General features: G+C 53.7%; 4 protein-coding genes across 4 annotated transcripts; 2 read left to right on the top strand and 2 right to left on the bottom strand.

Moving 5' to 3' along the window:
- Positions 1-641: 641 nt before the first annotated feature.
- On the bottom strand, positions 642-8,771 carry TGME49_310430 (Hsp90 domain-containing protein). The gene is made up of 7 exons (XM_002364248.2): positions 6,823-8,771; positions 6,060-6,407; positions 3,800-3,990; positions 3,402-3,603; positions 2,215-2,738; positions 1,653-1,902; positions 642-1,381 (listed from the first exon to the last, which is right to left on the bottom strand). Exons 1-7 carry the CDS (start codon positions 8,380-8,382, stop codon positions 1,154-1,156), a joined length of 3,303 nt encoding a protein of 1,100 aa, XP_002364289.1. The 5' UTR covers positions 8,383-8,771; the 3' UTR covers positions 642-1,153.
- Positions 8,772-9,041: 270 nt separating this feature from the next.
- TGME49_310420 (hypothetical protein) lies at positions 9,042-11,922 on the top strand. The gene is made up of 3 exons (XM_018782625.1): positions 9,042-9,399; positions 10,398-10,544; positions 10,748-11,922. The coding sequence occupies exons 1-3, from the start codon at positions 9,204-9,206 to the stop codon at positions 11,035-11,037; spliced, it is 633 nt and encodes a 210-aa protein (XP_018635568.1). The 5' UTR covers positions 9,042-9,203; the 3' UTR covers positions 11,038-11,922.
- A 1,457-nt stretch (positions 11,923-13,379) lies between these two features.
- Positions 13,380-20,472, top strand: TGME49_310410 (WD domain, G-beta repeat-containing protein). The gene has a single exon (XM_002364246.2). It carries the CDS (start codon positions 13,748-13,750, stop codon positions 19,997-19,999), a length of 6,252 nt encoding a protein of 2,083 aa, XP_002364287.1. The 5' UTR covers positions 13,380-13,747; the 3' UTR covers positions 20,000-20,472.
- A 45-nt stretch (positions 20,473-20,517) lies between these two features.
- On the bottom strand, positions 20,518-22,321 carry TGME49_310400 (glycosyl transferase family 8 protein). Its single transcript, XM_002364245.1, has one exon. It carries the CDS (start codon positions 21,748-21,750, stop codon positions 20,713-20,715), a length of 1,038 nt encoding a protein of 345 aa, XP_002364286.1. The 5' UTR covers positions 21,751-22,321; the 3' UTR covers positions 20,518-20,712.
- Positions 22,322-22,366: the final 45 nt, after the last annotated feature.

Here is a 22,366-nt window from a genome sequence, read left to right as displayed (position 1 = left end):
ACCAAAACCATACCCTCTGTACAAAGCCGACACCAAGATCATGAAGATGAGAGCTGGACCAATGTATTCGAATTATCACATTGTAGGTAGAGATTGTCTCCTTACAGATGATCCTAAATCAAGAACTCTTAACTCACACCGGACACAAATGGGCACCTGTTCTTGGTAGAACGCTCTTATGTGTATACCAGCACAGGCGCTGGCAAACTTGCGGGCTGCTTCCCAAGCGTGAACACTGATGCTACCCAGAGAATGGGAATTACGGCAGGTAGCTGCTCCTGTCAATAAGTTCATCTCAAGCTCGGTCGGCGTAGAAAAGGCATGCGACCGGCAATTTTGGTGAATAAAGACACTTGCTTATAATAAGATGAGCTTATCAGCCACCCTTGCGGTAAGCAGGCTTCTTGAACACGTTGTCCGCCCACGGCAAAAGCGCCACAGTTTAGCAAAGATACCAACAGGGGGCAAGAAGTAGCGTTGAACGCCAAACTCTCGTTCTTGTGCGTGGTTCGTGCGCGGCGCTTGTAGCGCTACGGCAAAGATTTTGCACACTCACTAGTACTGGACTTGATCGACTTCGTTTTTTCAGCAAACAACATGCTTTTATCCTTTCCTGGTCACTACGTACCAGTCGTTGAAGTCCTGAGATAGAATGATTGAATACTTAGATAGGATCCCGTTTTACCACTGGAATGCATCAGAGTTTATGACAACGCAGAATGTCGTTTTGAGGTCAAAGCAACAGAAGGCAACAAACCGTCCCTTTACACACTGACTGGTTGAGCAGGACGTGCGACGTAAAAAAGCAAGACGCTAGTGCCTGATGAATGTTTCACTCGCAATGCACACACCACTTTTGGTCTGCTCCTGCGGTGGACGTTAAATCGTGGTGTTTAATCCGGAGAAACACCTTATCTCTTCTGTCAGATCATCTGCGGGACGATCCCAAAGGGCGACAACGCAGCCTGGAACGGACGCGGGGAATCAAGGCATTAACCTGTCGTTTGAAACTGTAATTGCTGTTTTCCACATTGTCCGCCCTAAAGAAATCGAACACTTCTATTGTTTGGTCTGTTCCGCTCTCCGCCGCTGCGTTTCACGACTCGTGACAAGCGTCGTTTTTCAGCGAAACCAGCAGAGCTCTCGTGAGCACTCAACTCTGCGACCCAGACTGCTGAGCTTGTGCAGGCACACTGGCTGGCACAGGCGTTTGCTCTTCCTGTTCCGAAAGCGCTGCATCCGCTTCTCGCTTCATCATCTCAATCACCCGCTTGGCAAAATAACCTGGATTCTCGATGTTGTATCCTCCTTGCAGCGCAGCAACGTCAAAAAGTTGCAGCGCAACATCCTTCGCTTTCGGGTCCGTCACGTCTCTCTTGACCTGCAAGGGCGGACCAGCAGAGAAACGATTACCTTGCACGCATAATCCATTGCCAATGCAGACTTTGACGTCAACCACCGAATTAACAGCCGGCAATATATGGGGAGAATCTGCAAGGCGTACCCTACGAGAGTGACCCTACAGAAAATCCATGTCAGAACTTTGTGTAAGAGGTAGGGGCCGTATTCCCTCACATTTGCATTTGTCACACTCTTTTCTTTAAACCTTTCCAGGCACCATATTAAAGGACTCATGATTCCTTGTTTCTCACCATGATGTCTAGACGCTGGATGATTGGGTGGTAGGGGTTCAATTCCAAGATCGGTTGATTGAGAGATGCCCCGTACAGCTCCTGCTCACTGACACCTTGTGCTGCGGCTTGTTGCTTCATGTACCGTTGCATGGTAGGAGACAGCCCGAAGTCACCTTGAACTAGAACGGCTGGTGACGTGAAGAGCCTGTCTGTGACATGTACATTGTGCACTCTTGATCCTAGAATCTGCTGTAACCACTCGCACAAGCTGTACAAAACACGCACACGACATAAACGCACAAAATACTCCGTCGAACTCGAACGAAAGCACATTCCCATTTGAAGACTCTTGTCTCGAACACATCACCACGCCGTAGACGGTTCCTAGAAATTTAATAACTGACTTTTTTCCGGTAGAAGCAATGCGTTGCTACATGAAAAGCCTCGCCGGCACCGAGGCACTTCTTACAGCTTGATTCGCTGCTCGAACCGTTTCTCGCACGATCTGTCTGACATAGGCAACGAGAGACGACCCACTGCACACACCGTCTGCGTCATTACGTCTTAAGTGCTTGCATACCTGCCCATCTGGACTCGCTTTGTTTCTATGCTCTCCTTATCTGCTACGCTCGAACGGGAGTCACCAGTTCCTGGCCCCCCGGCGCCTGTCGGACTTCCCCCAAGTCGCCCTGCTCCACCCTCTTCACCGCCCAGTTTGAGGTCCGCCTTGTTCACGTCAATCACTTGGATGCCCTTGAACTGATTGATACTCAGACTGGCAAGGAAGAACTCGTCGAGAGGCTCGGTTCCGAAGATGACTTCGTAACCAAGTTCACGAGGCAGCTCCAGTGCAGGGCTTTCTTCTGCGGCCTTTCGGTTTTCTGCTGCCAGGTAGTAGATTGCATTTTGTTTGCGGCGCAGAATGATACGACCCGACGAGTTGGTCGGCAGCGGGTCCTCTCCACGGTCGATTTTCTCATTCCTCGCCTTCATACGCTCCACATATCCTGCTAGATCGGTAGTTTCCTTCGGCGACGCTGTGGAGTAGAACTGAACAAGCGAGGCAAGATCTTCTTGATTGTCTTTGTCTTCCACCGCTCCGACCTGGACACACATAAAGTACGAGGTGCACAGGCTTACATTTTTGAGCCAAAGGCGCGCCTACACACATGAAGAGCTAAAAGGCAGAGTGAGCACGTAGGCGGCAGTACTGAAACAAGCGGTTTCATTTTCGTGGACACATTCAGTCTTCTTTGGGTGAGGTACCTCGCGTTCAGACCGACTTGCCAAACCCGCCATCCAGCAAAAGCACCTTCGTTTCGGTGCACTGTGAACTTTGGAGCATACGAGGGAATACGTGTAACATGAACTCTTCCAGCAAAACCGGACGACCTCCTCTAGTTGCATGCATCCAGTCAAGCCGTCCGAAGCGTGTCTCTCACCAGCAGATTCCATCATCATAGCCTTATTCCGCCTTCGCCCTTTACGGTTTTTTGACCTCTGTTGGAACTGGGATGTAAAGCTTTGTCCGCAAGTGGCTCTTGGGACTGACTTCGCCCTCACATGTGATCACCTTCCCTTAGGACCAGTCCCAAATTTCTGCTTGCTCGTCAGCTGGAGAAGCGCACTAGAGCCTGGAAACTAGTGAAAAATCCTCTCAGCATCAAAAGCATGCGTTACTCGAGAGCCCTTCACCTGACAGTTGATACTGGGTCCGTGTTGGAACTCGGTTCACAGCTGTTGTTACCGTTTGTGCATCGAACGTACCTTGACATATTTGCCGTAGTTCTCCCAGAAACGTCGCCATTTTTCTCCGCCCTCACGTTTCATATTCTTCATCATTTCCACAGCTTTCGCCGCAATGCGCTTGTTGATCACTTGCAACATGCGAGACTTTTGCAGAATCTCTCGACCGACGTTTAGTGGTAGCTCATCGGAATCCACCACACCACGAATAAATGTGAGCCACCTTCACGCAGCATACACATGGCACAAAAGGTCGTCGTTGTGCGAGCGCGCGTAACGACTACCACGGTCGCACCAGGCGTCACCTGTGGGCATTCTCCGACTACAGAAAGTGGCGCGTCAACTAGAAAGCAGTGCCCCCACAAGCATACAGCCATTGCACACCAAACTCCTCGTATATCACCGACTTGGAAACTCACCGTGGGACAGCATCAGCAAACTTGTCATTGATGAAGACGCGCTTGACATAGAGCCGAATACCCCTAGACTCCTCGTCGAACATGTTGCGGGCAAGCTCCCACGGCAGCGCCCCAGGGATAAACAGCAACGCGTTGAAATCTACTTGACCTTCTACTTTCATGTGGACAAAACCAAGGGGGTCATCGTAAGCCTGTATGATTCACACAACCTCACATCACGAAAGACCTGAATGACAACTTCCTGACCGTACATAGAAAACCCGTGTGGGTCTGCAGCAGCAGACTCGCAGCTGTTATTCCACATCCACCTCCCCCCCTGAGTACATCCCAGGGCTGCTGGCAGACATTTACCCATTGCTGCCAGCATGCTCACATACACAGACAGCGAAGTCGCCAATGTGCCTTCACCGGCCGCAACCAACCCATTCGCCCACAACATACCACACCGCGAACCTCCGTACACAGCGCACACATCCAACGACATTCAGAAGCGACGCCACTCTACGACAACGGACTGATCTTCAGAAACATGTATTTGATTCCGGTATCGCAAATCCTCCTCACTGACACCCGACAAAGGGCGACGTCGGTAGAGGGAGCGAAATCATCATTCTGACCCCAGCCGTCTCCACAAAAACACACTCGACAAACGCATCCGCCACAATCAATTACCTCGTGAACATCTCTATATCACGCACACGCGTCGACGCAGACGAAAGCACAGCAGCACCAGACCGGCAGGAAGATCTTCAGAAACATGTATTTGATTCCGGTATCGCAAATCCTCCTCACTGACACCCGACAAAGGGCGATGTCGGTAGAGGGAGCGAAATCATCATTCTGACCCCAGCCGTCTCCACAAAAACACACTCGACAAACGCATCCGCCACAATCAATTACCTCGTGAACATCTCTATATCACGCACACGCGTCGACGCAGACGAAAGCACAGCAGCACCAGACCGGCAGGAAGATCTTCAGAAACATGTATTTGATTCCGGTATCGCAAATCCTCCTCACTGACACCCGACAAAGGGCGACGTCGGTAGAGGGAGCGAAATCATCATTCTGACCCCAGCCGTCTCCACAAAAACACACTCGACAAACGCATCCGCCACAATCAATTACCTCGTGAACATCTCTATATCACGCACACGCGTCGACGCAGACGAAAGCACAGCAGCACCAGACCGGCAGGCAGATCTTCAGAAACATGTATTTGATTCCGGTATCGCAAATCCTCCTCACTGACACCCGACAAAGGGCGACGTCGGTAGAGGGAGCGAAATCATCATTCTGACCCCAGCCGTCTCCACAAAAACACACTCGACAAACGCATCCGCCACAATCAATTACCTCGTGAACATCTCTATATCACGCACACGCGTCGACGCAGACGAAAGCACAGCAGCACCAGACCGGCAGGAAGATCTTCAGAAACATGTATTTGATTCCGGTATCGCAAATCCTCCTCACTGACACCCGACAAAGGGCGACGTCGGTAGAGGGAGCGAAATCATCATTCTGACCCCAGCCGTCTCCACAAAAACACACTCGACAAACGCATCCGCCACAATCAATTACCTCGTGAACATCTCTATATCACGCACACGCGTCGACGCAGACGAAAGCACAGCAGCACCAGACCGGCAGGAAGATCTTCAGAAACATGTATTTGATTCCGGTATCGCAAATCCTCCTCACTGACACCCGACAAAGGGCGACGTCGGTAGAGGGAGCGAAATCATCATTCTGACCCCAGCCGTCTCAACAAAAACACACTCGACAAACGCATCCGCCACAACCAATTACCTCACGGATGCCTTGATGTATCATTGGTCTGACCAAAGCTTTCTCCACGAGCGTATCTATCCACATTCCGTCACTTCACGAAGACTCGCATGTAGCCGGACAGTGCATCGCACCAGAATCCACGACTCCTGGACTCGGCATGTTTCGCAGGAAGGAACGAGGATACAAGGCAAGCCGCGCGCTCTGCTGTGGTCTCAATACACGCACGTAGGCGTCACTGAAACTCGATGCACGGTTCCACACTCCCACGACAGGCAGGAGTCTTCTCTCAAAGAAACGATAGACTTCTGGACTTACGCCTGACTGCAACCTGTCTCTGTACCACCGCACGCACGCAGAGCCGCAGAACTCGAGCGAAAAGACACAAGGCGCGTCCCCCGCTGTCACCCTCCACCATCGACGAGGCCCACACTACGGTAAAAAACCAGTCACCCTTCCTGCTGCCCACCTTGAAAGTTGACTTGTAGAAATCAACGTAGTCCTTGTCAGTGAGCAGTTTTTCATCCCTTCTCCAGATCGGCGGCTGCGTATTGAGATGCTCCCACTCGTAGTACCGATGCGTGACTGTTTTGAACTTTGTGCCAGCCGCGCCTGTCGAGGAAGGAAATCCAGGTTCACTCTGGCGCCTCGCGCCCGGGTCCCCAGCGACTTTGCCGAGCTGTTCGTCGATGTTTTCCGGAGTGAGTCGCGTCAGACCTGGCATTTGACCATCTGCTGAGGCCGAACTCGCCGGAGGAGCAGCCGCTTGCTCGCTGCCTTCTGGTACCCTCTCGTACTCAATGCGCTCCGACCAAATCTGCAGCAAACAGGGTAAGGTGAGCACCAACTCCAGGAAACAGAGTCGAGAAACAAAGTGGAGGATACTAAAAGCCACCACTGTTAGCTGTCTTGCACACAGTCGTCTAAGGCGGTCCCAGTCTGTCCACCCGACCCTGCATTTGATGTGCTCTGCATCCATTCCATCGACACGGCGATCGCAGTGGACGTGCATGCACCCGGTTAACACAAAATACAGAGAAGAGTGCGGGGTTGACAAAAGGCCCCGATTCTTTGAGTTCCTGCTTTTCGCATAGGTTCCGGACGCATTCTCTCCCCGAGACGTGCAACAGAAAACGCCGCCTGCTTCACCATATCACCCCCTATCACGCTTCAACAAGTCCCGACCGGTTCCTTTCCACGTAGCAGCTTCGAAGTTGTCTTCAGTGTCTCACGTGGATGGGCAGTTGAATGAACTCGGAATACTTTCGCATGAGCTCCTTCAGCTTGTAGTCTTCGAGGTAGTCGTCGCTGTCTTCCTTGAGGTGCAGCACGACTCTCGTTCCACTCCAGTCTTGCGGCTCTTCTTCCTCCTCTGTACCCTGCGATTTCTCCTCTCCCTGTGCCTTCTCCTCTCCCTCAGTCTGGCTCGAGCCGCTGTCGCCTCGTGTCGCTTGATCGGCTTTCTCTGCCTTTTGCTTCTTCCAGTGTTCCTGAAGGACTTTGCGCTCTGCCAGGCACCGCGCCCGTTCTGCCTCTGCGTCGACTTTCTCGAGAGTGAAGGTCTGGCCACAGGTGCTTTTCCACTTCCACACTTCTCTCTCTTTTCCTGTCGCTCCCTCGCCTCCTTTCCACGCGGTGCTGTACACCTCGACAGCGTCCGCAACCAGAAATGCGGAGTAGAAGCCCACGCCGAACTGGCCGATGAGAGAAGAGGCTTGCGTCGAGGCGCCGGCGCCAGCGGCCTGTTGTTCCTTCAGCTGCTGGAGAAAGCGATATGTCCCCGACTGAGCAATGGTTCCCAAGTTGTTGATCAGTTCCGTTTTGCTCATGCCGATCCCGTCGTCTTCAATGGTGAGCGTGTTCTTCTCGCGGTCAGCCCGCACCCGAATGCTCCCGCGAAATTTCCGGCCTTCCTTCTCCATCAACATGCGTTTCTTGTCGCTGGCGTCAGCTGCATTGGAAATCAACTCGCGCAAAAAGACGTCTCGGTCGGTGTACAGCGAGTTCACAATGATGTCGAGCACCCGCTTTACCTCGGCCTGGAACGGGAAAATCTCCGGCGCCGGCGCGGCACCCTTTTCTCCAGCTTGCACACCCGCGGCGAGAGTGGAGGACGATGTGCTTGGTAAAACATTTTCGGAATTTACCCCGTTTCGTAAGCAACTCGCCTGTGGCGACGCCCACACCCTAGGAGCGCGAGAGCCGACACCGGCGCGATGCGAAGGTGGAGCAACGAACGCACGCAGCGCCTTAGGCGAGCCGGACACACTGTTGGTTTGTGGAGGGAGATCTCTGGAAACAAACGAGTTCTGGAGTTCTAGGACAGAGAGCGGAAAGGACAAAGAAGCAGCGGACGACTGGGTGGGCAACTGGGTGCCCCGGTGGGACGTAGGCAGGAGAGAGGGTGACAAACTTCGAGCAGAGAAAGAGTTGCATGCAGACACAGGAGACCGTCCGCCGGAGACGGTGCCACCTAGAACCGACACACGAGGACTGGAAGGCGCGAATGTAAAGCCGGAAACACGGAGTAGCGAGGACGACGTCGAGAGCAGGAACAGAACTACTACGCGCGTGACAGAGGACAGTGGCACACGCGCGCTTCGGGCATTTTGCCTCTGCAAATGCGGCGATACCTCAGCCACGGACTCAGACGGCCTAGGACCGCAGCAACTGGAAAATGCCAAGCAAACGTCTGTGCAAGAAGCCCCGTCTCTACCCGTTGGAATCGAACGCGAGGAGACGGCGCTCGGGACGCCGTCCCTATTCGCGGCCATGTACGGAGATGTGTGCATGGTTTCCGAGATGTAATGCTAGAGATCGCAGATCTCTCGCGGGAGGGTTAGAGTCCCTCCAAATTTTTCATTCTGACGCATCCTCTTTGTTGGTGAAGGCGTTCTCCGTGTTTCCCAGCCCCCCAAAGGGCAGAAAAACACCAGAAAGAGTCCGCGCAAACCAACGCGTTTCACCTTCTTTTCTCGCGTCCTCCACCAGCTGCCACGCTCTTGCTTCTTCCACTTGGTCGCACAAGCAACAGCATTATGCTCTTAAGCTTCGACACCACGTCAACTCAGAAGGTGTTTTCCATTGCGAAGGGCCGAAGGTTCCCGCACGCCTCCCGTTCAGGAACTACACTCGTTACAGACACTCTCGTTTCGGCATGGGGATGCAGGCTCACGAGGACCCACCACGGAAGAGGTAAGTCACTCGAGAGACCACGGGTGATTTCGCTTCACGTCGGATCCTGTCGAGACAACATGGGGGGCTCGGGCTGCCGCGTTTCGCAGCGCGACCGCAGGCGCGTGCACTGAGCTGTTCCGCGATGACGCCGCGCCATCGCGAGCGAGCTACATGTGCTCACTAGCTTCGAGCTGCTCCGCTGTGTGGGCCTAGGAATTGAGAGCGCGGGATTCCGCGGCGTTCTTGCGCTACCCGATTGAAAAGCGCAGTGGGATTCATTTCCAGAGGCGCGTGCGCTCGTGTCGACAGTTACCCCTACTTTGCGTGGCGGTTATTTTTGAGAAAGTCCAAGAGGCGCGGTCCTCTGCAGCGAGATTTGCTTACGTTTTTTTGTTTGACTTTTCCGCGGCCCTGCCGCTAGAGCTTGAGAGTCATCATGGGAAACTGCTTGTCAGGCGGCGCCCAGCCTGCCCGTGAGAGCGGGTCTGCGGCCAGCCCGGAAAAACCCGCGAATCCGGAGCCCGCGGTGCCTGCAGCTCCGGTGGAAAAGAAGGAGTCTGCTGTTGAGCAGAAGAAGGAAGAGACGTCGGAACAACCTGCGCAGGAGGCTTCTGCTCCTGCAGCAACCACAGGTAGGAAGTGCACGCATGGAGAAGCGGCGGAGTTAGCTCCCACACCACGAGCAGGAAAACTGCCGCGGAAGTCGACCGCTCCAAATGGCGAAGGGGACTTAGACTATAAGAACCAGCTTGTTGAGTTCCGATTCGCTTGCTTCGCACATTCACGTCGCTGTGAGAATACGGAAGTAGTGGATCTATGCAGCGGAGCCTCCGAGGCGCCTAGCCGCGATACCGCCACCCCCAATGTGGTTGCTCGGGATGCGCCAGATACAACGGAATTCTGAGGCTTGTCGTTCACTATTGTGTAAAACTGAAAGATCAAGTCATAGGAGACATCCAGTGATGTTTCGTTAGGAGACAAAATAAAAATGTCGGATCTACCAGTGCTAGGGCAGAGGTTTGCGGCTGGGCAGACTACTGCACAGCCAACGAAATGTGAGTCGTAGAGCGCTCTCAGAGATGAGAAATCTGTTTGTCAGTTCTCGTCGGTGTGTAGTAGAAGACGCTATAGCTCAAGTGATGCTGGAACATGTTTGTGGGTGGTGGTGTGAAGACGCGTGGGGAGAGTGGAGCCGCCTCAAAGTCGGCCTACATCGCTGGCTACGTTGTTGTCGGTCGGGAAGGGATAATACAGCTTCAACAGTGTAAAGTGGTTTCCATGGTCATATGACTTACAAACAAGTGGATTATAAGCAGCTCAGGTGGAAGATCAGGGGGTTCGGGCCACTGTTGTGAGTTCATACGGGCGCAAGACCCTTCGGAGACCATATTTTGTTTCCGGCAGTCTTGAGTGCTCGCAAAGAAAACGCGTTAGGGTTTAGGGGTCCAAAAAAGATCACTGACAGCAAGCGTGCTGTGTCTGGTTCCGCGAGTGTGAAGTGTGTGGTATGCTGGCGCTTCTTCAACGGTCACGTGTTCCAGCTTGCAGAACGAGCGGATGCAAAAAACTAGTTCGGATTGAGCGTCTGGAGATCGATTTGAATTTCGCATTTTTGTGTTGCTTTTTACAGAGGCCGCCCCCGCTGGTGAGACCGCTGAAGCAGCGACTGCTGAAGCCGCACCTGTAGAAAACGCGGAAGAGGCAAAGCCCGCTCCTGAGGCTGCGACGACCGAGGCAGCTCCTGCGGAGCCGGCGAAACTGGCGGTTGAGATTTCAGGTCCGCCGCCTCTCAAGGCTCCTCCTCCGCCTCCCCAGGCTGCTATTCAGTCCAAGAAGAGCGAGAGCGCTGCTCAGGCCTAAGCTGGCACCTCCGGTGAAACAAAAGGGAGAGAGGGCTGAAACGCTTTTTCTCTCAGCCACGTGTCTGCGGGATCACGCTCGGTGTGCTTCCATGTCTTGTCTCTGTTCACTTCTTGCCAGAAGACCGGCGGAAACAGACCTACGTTTGTGTGAAGTGGATCTGCCCATGGGTATGGTGGCCAGTCTCCTTCAGCTGGAACTGCAGTCTCTGCCTCGTTCGAGAGATGTGGGAAGTGTGGCTGCTGGTTGCGTGCACACAATCAATGAGGCCGCAAACACGGATGCAGCCACGCCTATCAAACAGGTACAAGGACTGTCATTCTTTTGACCATCGCAAAGACGAAAAACGCGGTGTTCCTTGTGGATGTCAGTCTGAAAAGGGGCACGGTCCGTGGTGTAGGTATTTTTGACTCTTCCAGGTCGTGCCTACGTGAGTGATGCTGTAGCGCAGAATACTTCCATAGTATCCAACAGCCCCGCATGAAGAAAGGACGGTATTCATCTCATGCATCTTCTGTCACTATATGGTGCTTCTTACTGTCTCTGTCAATCTTCAAGGGCTACTGAGGGTCGCTTTTTCCCGGGGGAGACGGGAGACTGAACGCCGGCAGCTCGAGGGAGGAATGTCTTGTCTGACTTTTCCAGCATGGTGCATCGAACTGAAAAAGGAGGCCACTCTAGCAAACAAACGATAGGAGAAAAAGCAGTCATGTCCACTGTTAAGTTTTTAATTTGAACGGGAGAGACACCTTATTTGTGTATGCAACCAGTGTGAGGAGCCGCCGAGCCGCGCCGCTCCGAAAATGACAGGCCGTGTGTCTTTCTTTTGTCAAGTACGTCGTATCTTGTACACTCTGGCGACGACTCGTTTCTGGGTCCGCAAAAGAGGAATGGTATGTCTCTTGTCATAATGCGATTTCCTCCCGTTCTGACCGCGACACCAACTCCATTTTCCAAAAAGATTCCGTCCACTACTAGCTCATGATAATGAGATCTAGAACTCAATGGTCACGCCTTATCCGTGAACGTGGCGTCCCCAACATTTGTTTCAGAGGTTGCCGCGTGAGCGATTTTTTGTCCGAAGGGTGCAAACCAACATGGTGGATCTTTTTCTTGCTCGGGCTGTCGATCGCGACTCGATAGCACGATATATATGACGAGAGACTGCCATGGCCACGGGGGAAAAACAAGCGTCGCTTCGCCAGGAGAGTGTTTCAAGATTGTATGGAAGTGACAGTGCGCTGCTGAATCCCCTTTGGGAAGCAGGAAGGGAACTCACATAGGATAAAGACCCCCCCCCACTGTTTCTGCCTTGCTTCGGAAGAAGCCACAGTCCCTGACACACCGAAGAGCACTGATTCCGACCCTCGAGTTTTTAGGCAAGACGAGTTTAGCTTCTAGGCATGCGCTTCACCTTCACTTAGAATGCGCTTCTGTTTACATAGACCATTTTGATGAAATGAGACGCCTGCTCCGTCTTCTCCAGTAGTACTTCTACTTGCAGCACCGATCACTCTCATACAAAAAAACAGGGGAACACTATGCATAGCATCAGTCTTTCACGTCCAAGCGCTGACACTTTTGGCGGCCATGTTTATTTTCATCTTCCTTCAGTACGGCCCTACACATCTGGGACACATCAGCCGATAGTTCTGGACATCGGTCGATCTTCGAGGTAGATCAACTGGTCCTGCCTCCAGGAACATGGAATTCCGTACAGATTAGTTTAACAAGCGCTGCTTTTTTTGTTCATTTGGGCTGGTCACGCGCTTCAGATCAATGCGTTTAGCATCAACTAAGCTATCATTTGTGAACGTTTAGAGTGTAGCTGCTTCAAGCTGACGGCATACAAGCGCCACCCGCCTCTCGTACAATCTCTCTCTCTCTCTCTCTCTCTCTCTATATATATATATATATATATATATATGTATATACATATATATACATGCATATATGTACCAGTCTACATGGCTGTATATACACCACTATATAGTTCTGCATCCATTTTTCCAAACTTGCGTCCTCAACTGTTGTGTTTCAATAACGGTTAACCTGCCCTTTTCCTTACTTACTCATGGCTTGAATTATCACTTAAATAACACCTGAAGAGAGCTCCCTGTTACATATCATAAACGAGCATTCATCGGTTTATATGAACTATCATTTCCAGAGTACTAGATACTTATATCTCTCCTGATATATTCAATGTGCTGGGGCTGGATCCTACAAGTAACGACGACTCGCGGTTTCACTTCCTGTAGGAGCGGCGGACTTGTCGGTAACTTTGGCACAGACTTCCCCATTTTACTCTCCAAAACACGCAGAGAGACCTCCAGGAACAAGAGGATGATGGTTGGCATTATGTTCCCGTCTGAAACAGCTTCATTGTTTGCGTACTGATGCCAGACCGAAGTTTTGTCTCTGTCTCGCATAGCCGCTTCCGCTTTCGCTGGCTTCCAAAGTCGACGGCCGTGTCTGCGTTTTCCGTGCCAGCACTAAGAAGCTCTTTTCCCTGTCGCGGAGCCCAGCTCTTCTGGCTATGAGCTCACATCAGCCGCCCCCAAACATTTTTCTTACCTTTGCCTTCCGCGTGACTTTCTCTAGTCCTCAAATCCCCGATACATGCACATTTCGATGCGTCTGCATGCAACAAATAAAGAAGAAGACGGCCCTCACTCAGCCTTGTTTGAAGAGATGAATCGATCCACACGTAGCGTCGATGTTTTTTCCGACGAACAAGTACAGATGTTTGCTCGCTTTTCAATTTTCTGTTGCGGGTGTCCTGATGCTTGCATAGTCGAAGCAGCCGCCGGTGTTCGCTCGTTGCTGACGTCAACACAGCAGAGATTTGCGCTTTCCAACACAGTGTCGCTCTTGCCTTGTTTTTTACGCTGTCTGTTTTGATTACGCAAACCGAAGCTTGCGTCACGGTATCTGTCGAGCCATTCTCTTTATCTGTGCCTGCGACTATTGTTCTCTGACTCTTCTCCCTCTCAAGCGTCAGTCGCTGCTGTCCAGCAGCTAGCCTTTTTTTCCTGGAATGCTAAGTGTCCACCTCTCTTTGAATTTCAGTGCATGCAGGCGTCTTCGTTTCTCGAGAAAATGACCCCGAACTGAAAAATGCTGTCTCGGCTCTGCAGCACAAACAGCGCGAAGGCTGTCGCCTTCTTGTACGGCGACCAGCTGCTGTGTGCCGGTGTGGGGTCGGAACTTCGTGTGTACTCGTGCTCTTCCTTTTCTTCAGCCATCGTTCCTGGCGACCATGGTGCTGTCTCAGACTCCGACAAAGGCAGCGCGGAGGCCGCCGTCGCTGAAGAAGACGCAGAAACGCGGCAAGACCGAGCGACGAAACAGCCGTCGGGCAAAGCCGGAAGACCGTCGGAACGCTCGGATTCGAAGATACCTGCGAGTCCGTGTGGCCCGCCTCGACCTTTTAACTTTCCTTCCGGCCTCGTTGTCAGTGCGCCGTTTTCCTCCGCAACCCACATTCTAGGCCTTTCCGCGTCGTCAACGTACATCGCCGCCTACGGCCTCGGTCACTTAGTTCTCTACCAGTTGCAGTGGATCGAAGGGAGTCCCGAAACCGTCGACAGACGCGATGGAGAGGAGACGCGAACGCGTGCATCCGTACCGGAAGATAGCCGCTTTTCACCGTGTGAGAAGGCGCAAGAGTCTTGCTCAGAAACCTCAGGCGCCGGCGTCAACTCGAAAGCTGCGAGGAACGGCCTTCTTCCGCATGGGCCTCACGTTAGAGCCCAACTTTCGCAACCTTTTCGGTACGCCTCTCGTCACTGGATTCTGGACGTCCGCATTCTGCAGAACTCCGCAGCGCGCGTTGAACGAAATGGAGAAGTGGACGTGAACACGACAAGCGAGAGGCAGACTCCTCCCGCGCTCGCCCCCTTCTTACTCGTCGGCACTGCCCTCGGAAGAGTCGACTTGCTCGACTCGGGTGCCAGCACGCTGCTCGCGAGCTGGACTTGCACAGACCGAAGTCTCCTGTATTCCCTGGCTGTCCACATTCCTCTTGCGCAGTGGAGTTCAGGGAACCGACCTGCGGCTCCCGAAAACAAATACGCGCTCGCTGATGACGCAGCCGATGGGCGTTTTCCTCCAGACACCCGAGGGACCCACTTCGCCGCTACTCAGTCGTGTACGTCCATCACCGTCGCCAGTGGAACTGTTTATAGCAGCATTCTTCTCTGGAATCTAGTCTTTCCTCAGTCTCAAGAAAGCCGCTGTTTCCGCGTGGCACCGCGCGGCGAGGAGCCCGAGGCCGAAGTGTCTAGACCCCCGGAATCGAGCGACTCAGGCCACAGCCCCGCAGGAGGGTCAGAGAGTGGAAAGCCGTGTGTGAATGGCGGTGGATCCCCGGATCCGTCCATGCAGAGCATATGTAATACTGATGGGCAGTCTTCGCAAGTGCATCTTTCCGATTTTTGTGGAGCGTCTACAAACCGCGACTCGCCTAGGTCAGTAGCTCCAAGGCAGGTTCTCAGGGGACACCGTGGTGTCATTTTCAAGGTGTGTTTCTACCTCGACGGCCTGCTGCTATGTTCCGCGTCTGACGACCGCGAAGTTCGTCTCTGGTGGAAATCTTCTGTCGTGAAAGCCGACGGCGAAATGCAGACAAACGCGGGGAAGGGGGAGGGGAGAGACAAGGCGGAAAAGCGAAACGAAGAGGTCTCAGGCGCCGACAAGGGCCGAGCACTGCCTTCTGGTCTCGAGAGTCTGCGACAGAAATCCGCAGCAGCGCCTGGGTCTGTCTGCGTGCTCGAAAGCAAGTGTACGGAATCCGGATATGCGTGTGTGGCGACTCTGAAGGGACACCGGTCGCGAGTGTGGGACATCGCACTCTTGGATGTTTCCTCTGGTCGGTCTTTCGCCTTTCCAGGAACCGATCCGCAAGGCACCTCCGGTGCCGGACTGCCTGTGCATGTGTCGTCAGATAGACTGTTTGAGGAGGCGCAACGAAGGTACTTTATTGTTTCGGCTGGCGAGGACTCCAGCTGTCGGATCTGGTCTCTTCGAGGCGAATTCCTCTACAGCCTCTTGGGCCACGCAGGCCGCGGCGTACGCGCAGTGTGTACCCCCGAGAAGCCAACAGCCCCCGTTTCCAGGCGAGTGCCTTTGATTGCTTCCGGAGGAGAAGATGGCGACGTGAAGCTCTGGTCTCTGGAAGACTCACCCACGTTCGGGGAGGTGTTGGAGTCTCACTGCAAGCGGCTCGGACAGCCGGCGTCGGGGCAGGCAATGAACTCTTCAGAGAGCGGAACGGAGAGAGAAACGGAACGTGGAGAACGAGGAGACAACGTTTCTTGCCAGAGCTCCGGAGCCGGGCGCCGAACGGTCGTCTGGAACTGCCGGGACCACAGCGGCCCAAATGACTTTGTGCGGGAGGTCCGGCTTCTGGACACCGACTCTGCTCTCGTCGCCACCAACTTTGGCTGCGTGTTTTTCCTCAGTCTCAGTCGTGGCCTGCGCCATTGCTGGGGACAGAAGGGGTCGGGTGTTCGTTTCTCTTCTCTGTCTCACAGCGGGGATTCGTCGCAGATCGACAAAGGTTCTCCACCTTTAGGACGAGAGAACGAGGGCGACTGCGTAGCTGCGTCATTTCTTCTTGTCAAGGTCCCGGCTGTGCTCACGTGTCTCCGTGTCCTCGATGGTTTGGTAACTGCAGGGTGTGCAGACGGGACTGTGGTCGGGTTTGTCTTCTGTCCCCGGACGTTGAATGCGACGGAGAGTTCTCGAGATCCCGAGCGCGAGGCTAACAGAGAAATGGAGCCTGCACTCGAACCGCCGAAGCGATGGTCGTGCTTTCAACGCGCGCGAGTTGGCAACCTCTTTCAGATTGCTCTGCCAGCCTCACACAACGATGTGTGTGCTCTGCAGCGTCCTGGACTCCTCGGCGGCCTGCACGCTGCGGCGCGGAGTACCTTCTCGACCAAAAGTTTCTGGAGCGAAGTTCGCGATCACAGAAATGCTTATGGCAAGACGGGGACTCCAGCCACCGACCTCAGATCTACGTCAGTGACGGGGACGACTCATTCAGGTTCGGATGATGCCCGAGTTTCGCATGCAAACGGAACAGCGACTGACTTTGGGGAACCTCACGATCTCGGCGATACCCCGACACAACATCCAGTCGAGAACATCGTAGTGGCCACAGATCACACGGGAGTTGTTTCCTTGTGGGCTGTTTCAACTGGGCGCGGGAAGAAGCAACCTGACGCTGTTTCCACACTCTCGGAGGAAAGGCAGTTTCCCGACAGAATTGACGGCGCTTTCCAGAGGTCGGACGAGGACACCCCGAGGGCCGCTGACGCACTGCACCGGCTGCATGCAGAGCCGGTAGTTGAATGGGTGGCTTCTACTCAACTACCTCACGCAGGTCGTAGCAAGACAGACGCGTCTCGCTGTTTCTCCTGCCTAGGTTTGCTCTGCGTAGAGCAAGCCACGAGTCGGTTGCCTGAGGCGACAGGGTCTGGAGCCGATGGAGCTGCGGGTGAAAACACGCATGGCAGCCACGAGTTGTCGATCTTAATCGTTCTGGGTGACGAAGGCGGCAGTTTGCATGTCGTCCAAGCCGTGGTTCCGGAAAGGACTTCAGCGTGGATGGGTGGGGAACTGCAGGCTGAACCACACCGCTCTGAGAGGTCGGTGGAGAGGCACCGGCGCGCAACCTGGGCCTGGTCAGAGGCGCGGAGCAGGCTGGCACACTCACTGAAGGGGGTGCACAAAGGCAAGAAAGTTTGGGATGTGGTGGCACAGGGTCACTTCCTCCTCTCGTGTGGGGGGGACGGGACCATTTTGCTTCTGCGGGTCACAAAGCAGAAAAGCGACGGCGTGACGCTGTCGAGGAGCCGCGCGGATCGGCTAGGCCAAGACGGCGAGGTGGACCAGCGGGGTTCTGAGGACAAAAACGAGCCATGCTTTCCTTTCGCCGTCACACTCTGCCCTGTCTCGTGCGTCAGAGTTCCCCAGCTGACGCTGATGTACTCTCTCGTGCCTACGGAGACAGCGCCTCTGTGGTGGTCTGAGAACGACGGGGGTCAGAGCGAAGGAGTCGCAGGTAGCCCAGGTGGGGACGTCGGCCCTCTGAGGCACAACTGGCTGTGCGCGTTCCGCACTGCGGACTTCGTTCTCTTCGACTTGAGGACTTCCATGGAGTTGATGCGCGTGCGGTGTGGGAACAGTCGCCGACCCCTGGACTTCCACCGCGAACACGCCCAACAGTACACATTCACGAGTGCCATGAAACATCTCCTTTATTTCCATGTCCACGGACGAGCAGCCTCTCCTTCAACTGCGAAGATGCCCAGCTTCGGCGTAGGCGATCCGACAACGGAGGCCAAATGCAACAAACCTGCCCCGTGCGCGGTAGCTGAAGACGGCCGGATCTCGGGAGAAACGACCAGAGAGAGACGAAACCAAAGTGACACCTCGGCTCCTAGAGAGCTGCCTGAAGGGAGCAGTAGGAGCGCGGCATCTTCAGACGACCTTTCTGCGCATGCGGCAACCCTCCCATCTCTCTTGGAATACACACGGAGAAGCGCTTCCTTCAATCCAGGTTTTCACGGTAGGGAAGTCTGGTCGGTTTGTTGGCTGGACGAGGAAACGCTGGCCACCGGTGGCGAAGACAATTCAGTGAAAATCATCAGCATAGTGGATGCGGAAGTGTCTCGACACCTTGCCGACTCGAACCCAAGAGACCACACGCGTCAACTAGGGCATCTGGCGACGGCAAATCCCACAAGGACTGACGGGGGAAATGTGACTAAGAAGATCCGGGGCAGTTTCTCGGATCGCACAGACCAAAAACAGTTGGATTCTGACAGCCCGCGTTCTTTAGGAGGTACACAACTCCTGTGTACGTCCAGCGCAACTCCGTCCAAGTGGCATTTTCAAGTGATTCAAACTGGGGTGCACCACACGGCAGCTGTGCGGTCCGTGAGACTTCTTGGCTCTCTCCCTTCCAAATCGAGGTTTCTCGAATCTCAGACAGTGCTGCAGATGCTGGTGAGTGTTGGAGCCCGCAACATTGTCAACCTTTTCTTTGTCAGCCCTCCCGCACCGCGGTCGAGCGCTCCTGGAGGCGTTTCTGCGACACTGTCGCAGAAAAACAATCCGCTGCGCATCAGCCATGCACTGTCCGCGCGGCTCTCCAATCGAGGACAGGGGACCGAAGTTCGGTTGAACGGAGTGGACGGATTCGTAGAGCGGGACTGTCTTTCAAAACCTTCGGAGCGGGACAGAGGTGAGGTGAACACCAGTGAGTTCCGTGACGGGACCGAGTCTCTGACTGTGCACATGTGGACGGCTGCGTCGTCGGCCGAAGTCGCGTATGTGGAAGCGACACTTGTGCTGACGAGGTCTCAGGAATTCGGGCAGCTGGCTCATGGTGACCGGAGCCGGAACAGTCGCTTAGAAAAAAGAGCATCATGCCCGCTGGAAGGCGCGGCTCTCTGCGTTCGTGTCGTTTGTCTAGACACGCATGCAAACGATGCTGGAGGCTGCTCCTTTGCTAGCTCCCAGACAGAGTTCGGGAGTGAGGAACCGTCGAGAACGAACACACATGGGGTCTTGGTACTGGTCGGAATGACCACCGGAGAAATCGCGGTGTTCCTGGGGGACACGAGCGCTGCGGTGCCTCGACTGGAGCGATTGGGCACTCTACACGCACACCAGTGTGGCGTAAATGACTTGGAAGTGGCCGAAACGCAAAACGCTTTGGGGACAAAGGTTGAAAGCGGCGCGTCGGTCGCATCTCCTGCAGGGCTGGGTTCGTCCGCCCTCGCAGAGTCTGAAATGGAGTCGCCTTGCTACTGCGTCGCCTCGTGCGGTGATGACCAGTCAGTAACGGTCCAGTTTATTTGCGTAGAACACGAGGAGAACAACGCGTCTCTCTCCCTTAGGTTGATATCCGCCTGTAGAGTAGAAAACGCTCATGCGTCGTCAGCACGAAGTTGCTCGCTTCTCTTCCCCCTTCTGTTTACTGTAGGCTGGGATCGATGGGTGCAGGTGTGGACTATTCGTCCGGGTGTGGCCTCTGGTGGATGCGATGGGAACGAAAATAGTTCATCTCGACTGGTGAAAGGAGCGGAGCCTATCCAGCGTTCATGTGCCACAAGAAAACCATCGCTTACCGCCCAGAGGTTAAATGCGCGGTCGCGTGAATGCCAGCAGCGGCGATATTGGGGCGAGTCTACAACCATCGACGAGACACAAATTTTTTCGGTGGAGCGTGTGGACGCGATCAAAACGTCTGTTGCGGATGCTGCTCATCTGGACGGAAAACCGGTTCCTGGCGGTGTTCGGGTGTGCGTAGTGGGCAGCTCTGGCGGTATTGAATGCTTTCAATTCCGAGAGTAGAACCGTTCACATGCGTCTTCTTGTTCGCAGCGACTGGTACGGACACAGAATGATACTGTGAAGATCCACTTTGTTATATGGCCTTCGCTAAGGTGCGTTTTATCTTCATCTTGCTCGTGTCTTTTAGCTCCTTTGTTTGGTCTAGTGCCCTCTTTGGGATGTTCATTGTGAGAACCGTCTTATTGTCAATGTATGCTCGTCGAGTAACTTACCGCTTAACTTAGGGAGATGTACAGAACGACTACCTTTGAGTTTTTCCAAAACAACCCGATTTAAAGCAAGCGAAACCGCTGACGGTCAGTATTCTGGTTGCAGCGGTTCATGCGTTGTGCGGGATGTCTCTGAGAGGCTGTGAAACGTACGTATACATAAACATGACGCGTCTAGCTGAGTGACACACCAGTGGCAAATAAACATGCTTGTGCGTGATGGTTGCGTACGCGAACCAGTCAGTCCCTAAGGCTAGTCTTTGCAGGCCACTAGACGCTTGCGGCGCACTGGCGTCCTTCGAAGAAAGAAAATTACAAGATTAAGCTGTACTCCGTTTGTACTTTACAAGATTTACAATTCGTCCACAGGTGACACAGAAAGAGATAGTTGACAGGATTCCACACGTCCCGCTCTTTTCCCAAGGTACCGCGAGGCAGCTGTCCGGCGTTTCCGTTCTTTTGGAAGTCGGTCATTCTTTCATCATCACTTTGGTTCTCCCTCCACTACACGATATCAGAATCAGTTGGCACAGTGCCCGTAAGGAAGACTTTCCACCATAGTTCCTCGAGGTCGGTCTTTGCTGGTTGTTCCCAAGGCTTCGGGGAGGAGCAGAAGTGCAGGATTTTGATCGGCTTGACGGCATTCCAGTATCCTTTTCGACTGGAGTACGTCATGTGATACAGTGTGCGCAGAGCATTGTACCGAAAGGGCAAACGGGCGCCAGCTGCGTTTTCATACCACGATGAGAAATACGCGTTCAAAAACCCTGTGTCGCCTCCGTCATATGAAGGTAAACGCTCGACCGCGGCTACCATATTTCCGTATTCGCCGAGGTCGGGCTTCAGCACTGCGACTCCCGCGTTAAATTTATCGGGAGGGAAGATATCTGGTGCAAAGGCGGGTAGTGGCTGCCTAAGAAAAAGCTCGTCTACCGGCCGCAAAACTATACAGTCCGCGTCGACATACACAATCACATCGAAGTCAACCTGCTCCCACACACGCAGTTTGGTGAAACAGTCCTTCCACCCTTCAACAGGGCACGTGTCCCGTTCCGCTTTAGGGTACGCGACAGAACCAACGAGTCGGGGAATAACGCAAATGCCCTGTTCCTCCGTTTCCCCAGCTCTCGCTCGCTCCGAGGTTCTCTCTGAGGCTCGACGCTCTGCTTCTTCTATACGATCTGAATCAGTACGAACCCTAGTCTCGTCTTGTGTGACGGAGCAACTCACAGGGTTTACCCCTTTCCTGCCAATGGGGGAGTGCAAGTTTCTACCTGGGGTGTGTTCTGGACACTGTGAACTTGGGATGACTTCCTGCCCTGTTTTCATTTCCTTCCCTGTAGTTCCCGCATCCTCACTCGCCGGGGCTTTTCGACGCTGATAAACCAACGCTTTTATTGTACTCTGAGAAACATCAGATGTGTGCAAAAGAAGCACGGGGTAAGGCGTCTTCGTAGCCTCCAGTGACTTGAGCAGTGCCTCGACACCATAGTAGAAAGAATTGTCCGTCAACAGGGTAGCGTACGCGTACCGAGGAGACATCTCCTTAGCAAAAAAGGAAAGGAAATGACGCGTTGAGCGATTGATTCAGACTGAAGTGCCGCTTAATGCATCACGCTTAAACAGCGCCCTTGATCACAACAAAACGCGTCACAGCGAAGGGAGACAAAGAGAACCCCCGTGTCCTGTGTCCACACAGGAAGCCAATTTTCCATTTAGTGCAACTTCCTGAATGTACGCTCTTGAACCAGTATAAACACGGAAAACGTGAATGATGCCCACAACATACAAACATGCACACACATGATCCGGCAGACGAATCGGGAACTGTGCATGCATGTGCAGTTGAAGTGCCTTTGAGCCGTTGAGGGGGCGCGAAATCGGCTGCTTTGGCAGCAAAGCAAACGTGTGCCCCCCTCCCGTTCCGCCTCGAAGTGCCGGCGAAGAAAAGGGGATTTGAGACACACACATGCCGGAACGAATTATTAAACACCGCCACGTCCCACCAGTGAAATAATGCCTGACACTTCACACGCGTCCCTACAACACTGTGAGTAAGCTTCAGAATTCTAGCTCCTGTGAGAATCAAGATTTCACTCTCCGAAACGCTGCTGGTTGGCGAATGGGGCTTCCACGGTCACCTGCGACACATTCGCTT

This window comes from Toxoplasma gondii, chromosome XI, assembly GCF_000006565.2.
Source record: "Toxoplasma gondii ME49 chromosome XI, whole genome shotgun sequence".
Taxonomy (NCBI): Eukaryota; Apicomplexa; class Conoidasida; order Eucoccidiorida; family Sarcocystidae; genus Toxoplasma; species Toxoplasma gondii.
Note: the sequence above shows the minus strand (reverse complement) of the source record. Positions and strands in the feature narration are given on the sequence as shown.

What these genes read in the sequence shown, in the direction of transcription:
- TGME49_310430 (XM_002364248.2), bottom strand. Translation starts at nt 8,382, where the DNA reads ATGCACACATCTCCGTACATGGCCGCGAATAGGGACGGCGTCCCGAGC. An exon ending in TTTGCTGATGCTGTCCCACG is followed by an intron (nt 3,604 to 3,799) that starts GTGAGTTTCCAA and finishes TGCTGCGTGAAG; the next exon opens with GTGGCTCACATTTATTCGTG. An exon ending in AAGCGAGTCCAGATGGGCAG is followed by an intron (nt 1,903 to 2,214) that starts GTATGCAAGCAC and finishes TGTTTTGTACAG; the next exon opens with CTTGTGCGAGTGGTTACAGC.
- TGME49_310420 (XM_018782625.1), top strand. Translation starts at nt 9,204, where the DNA reads ATGGGAAACTGCTTGTCAGGCGGCGCCCAGCCTGCCCGTGAGAGCGGG. An exon ending in TGCTCCTGCAGCAACCACAG is followed by an intron (nt 9,400 to 10,397) that starts GTAGGAAGTGCA and finishes TGCTTTTTACAG; the next exon opens with AGGCCGCCCCCGCTGGTGAG. An exon ending in ACTGGCGGTTGAGATTTCAG is followed by an intron (nt 10,545 to 10,747) that starts GTCCGCCGCCTC and finishes ACTTCTTGCCAG; the next exon opens with AAGACCGGCGGAAACAGACC.
- TGME49_310410 (XM_002364246.2), top strand. Translation starts at nt 13,748, where the DNA reads ATGCTGTCTCGGCTCTGCAGCACAAACAGCGCGAAGGCTGTCGCCTTC.
- TGME49_310400 (XM_002364245.1), bottom strand. Translation starts at nt 21,750, where the DNA reads ATGTCTCCTCGGTACGCGTACGCTACCCTGTTGACGGACAATTCTTTC.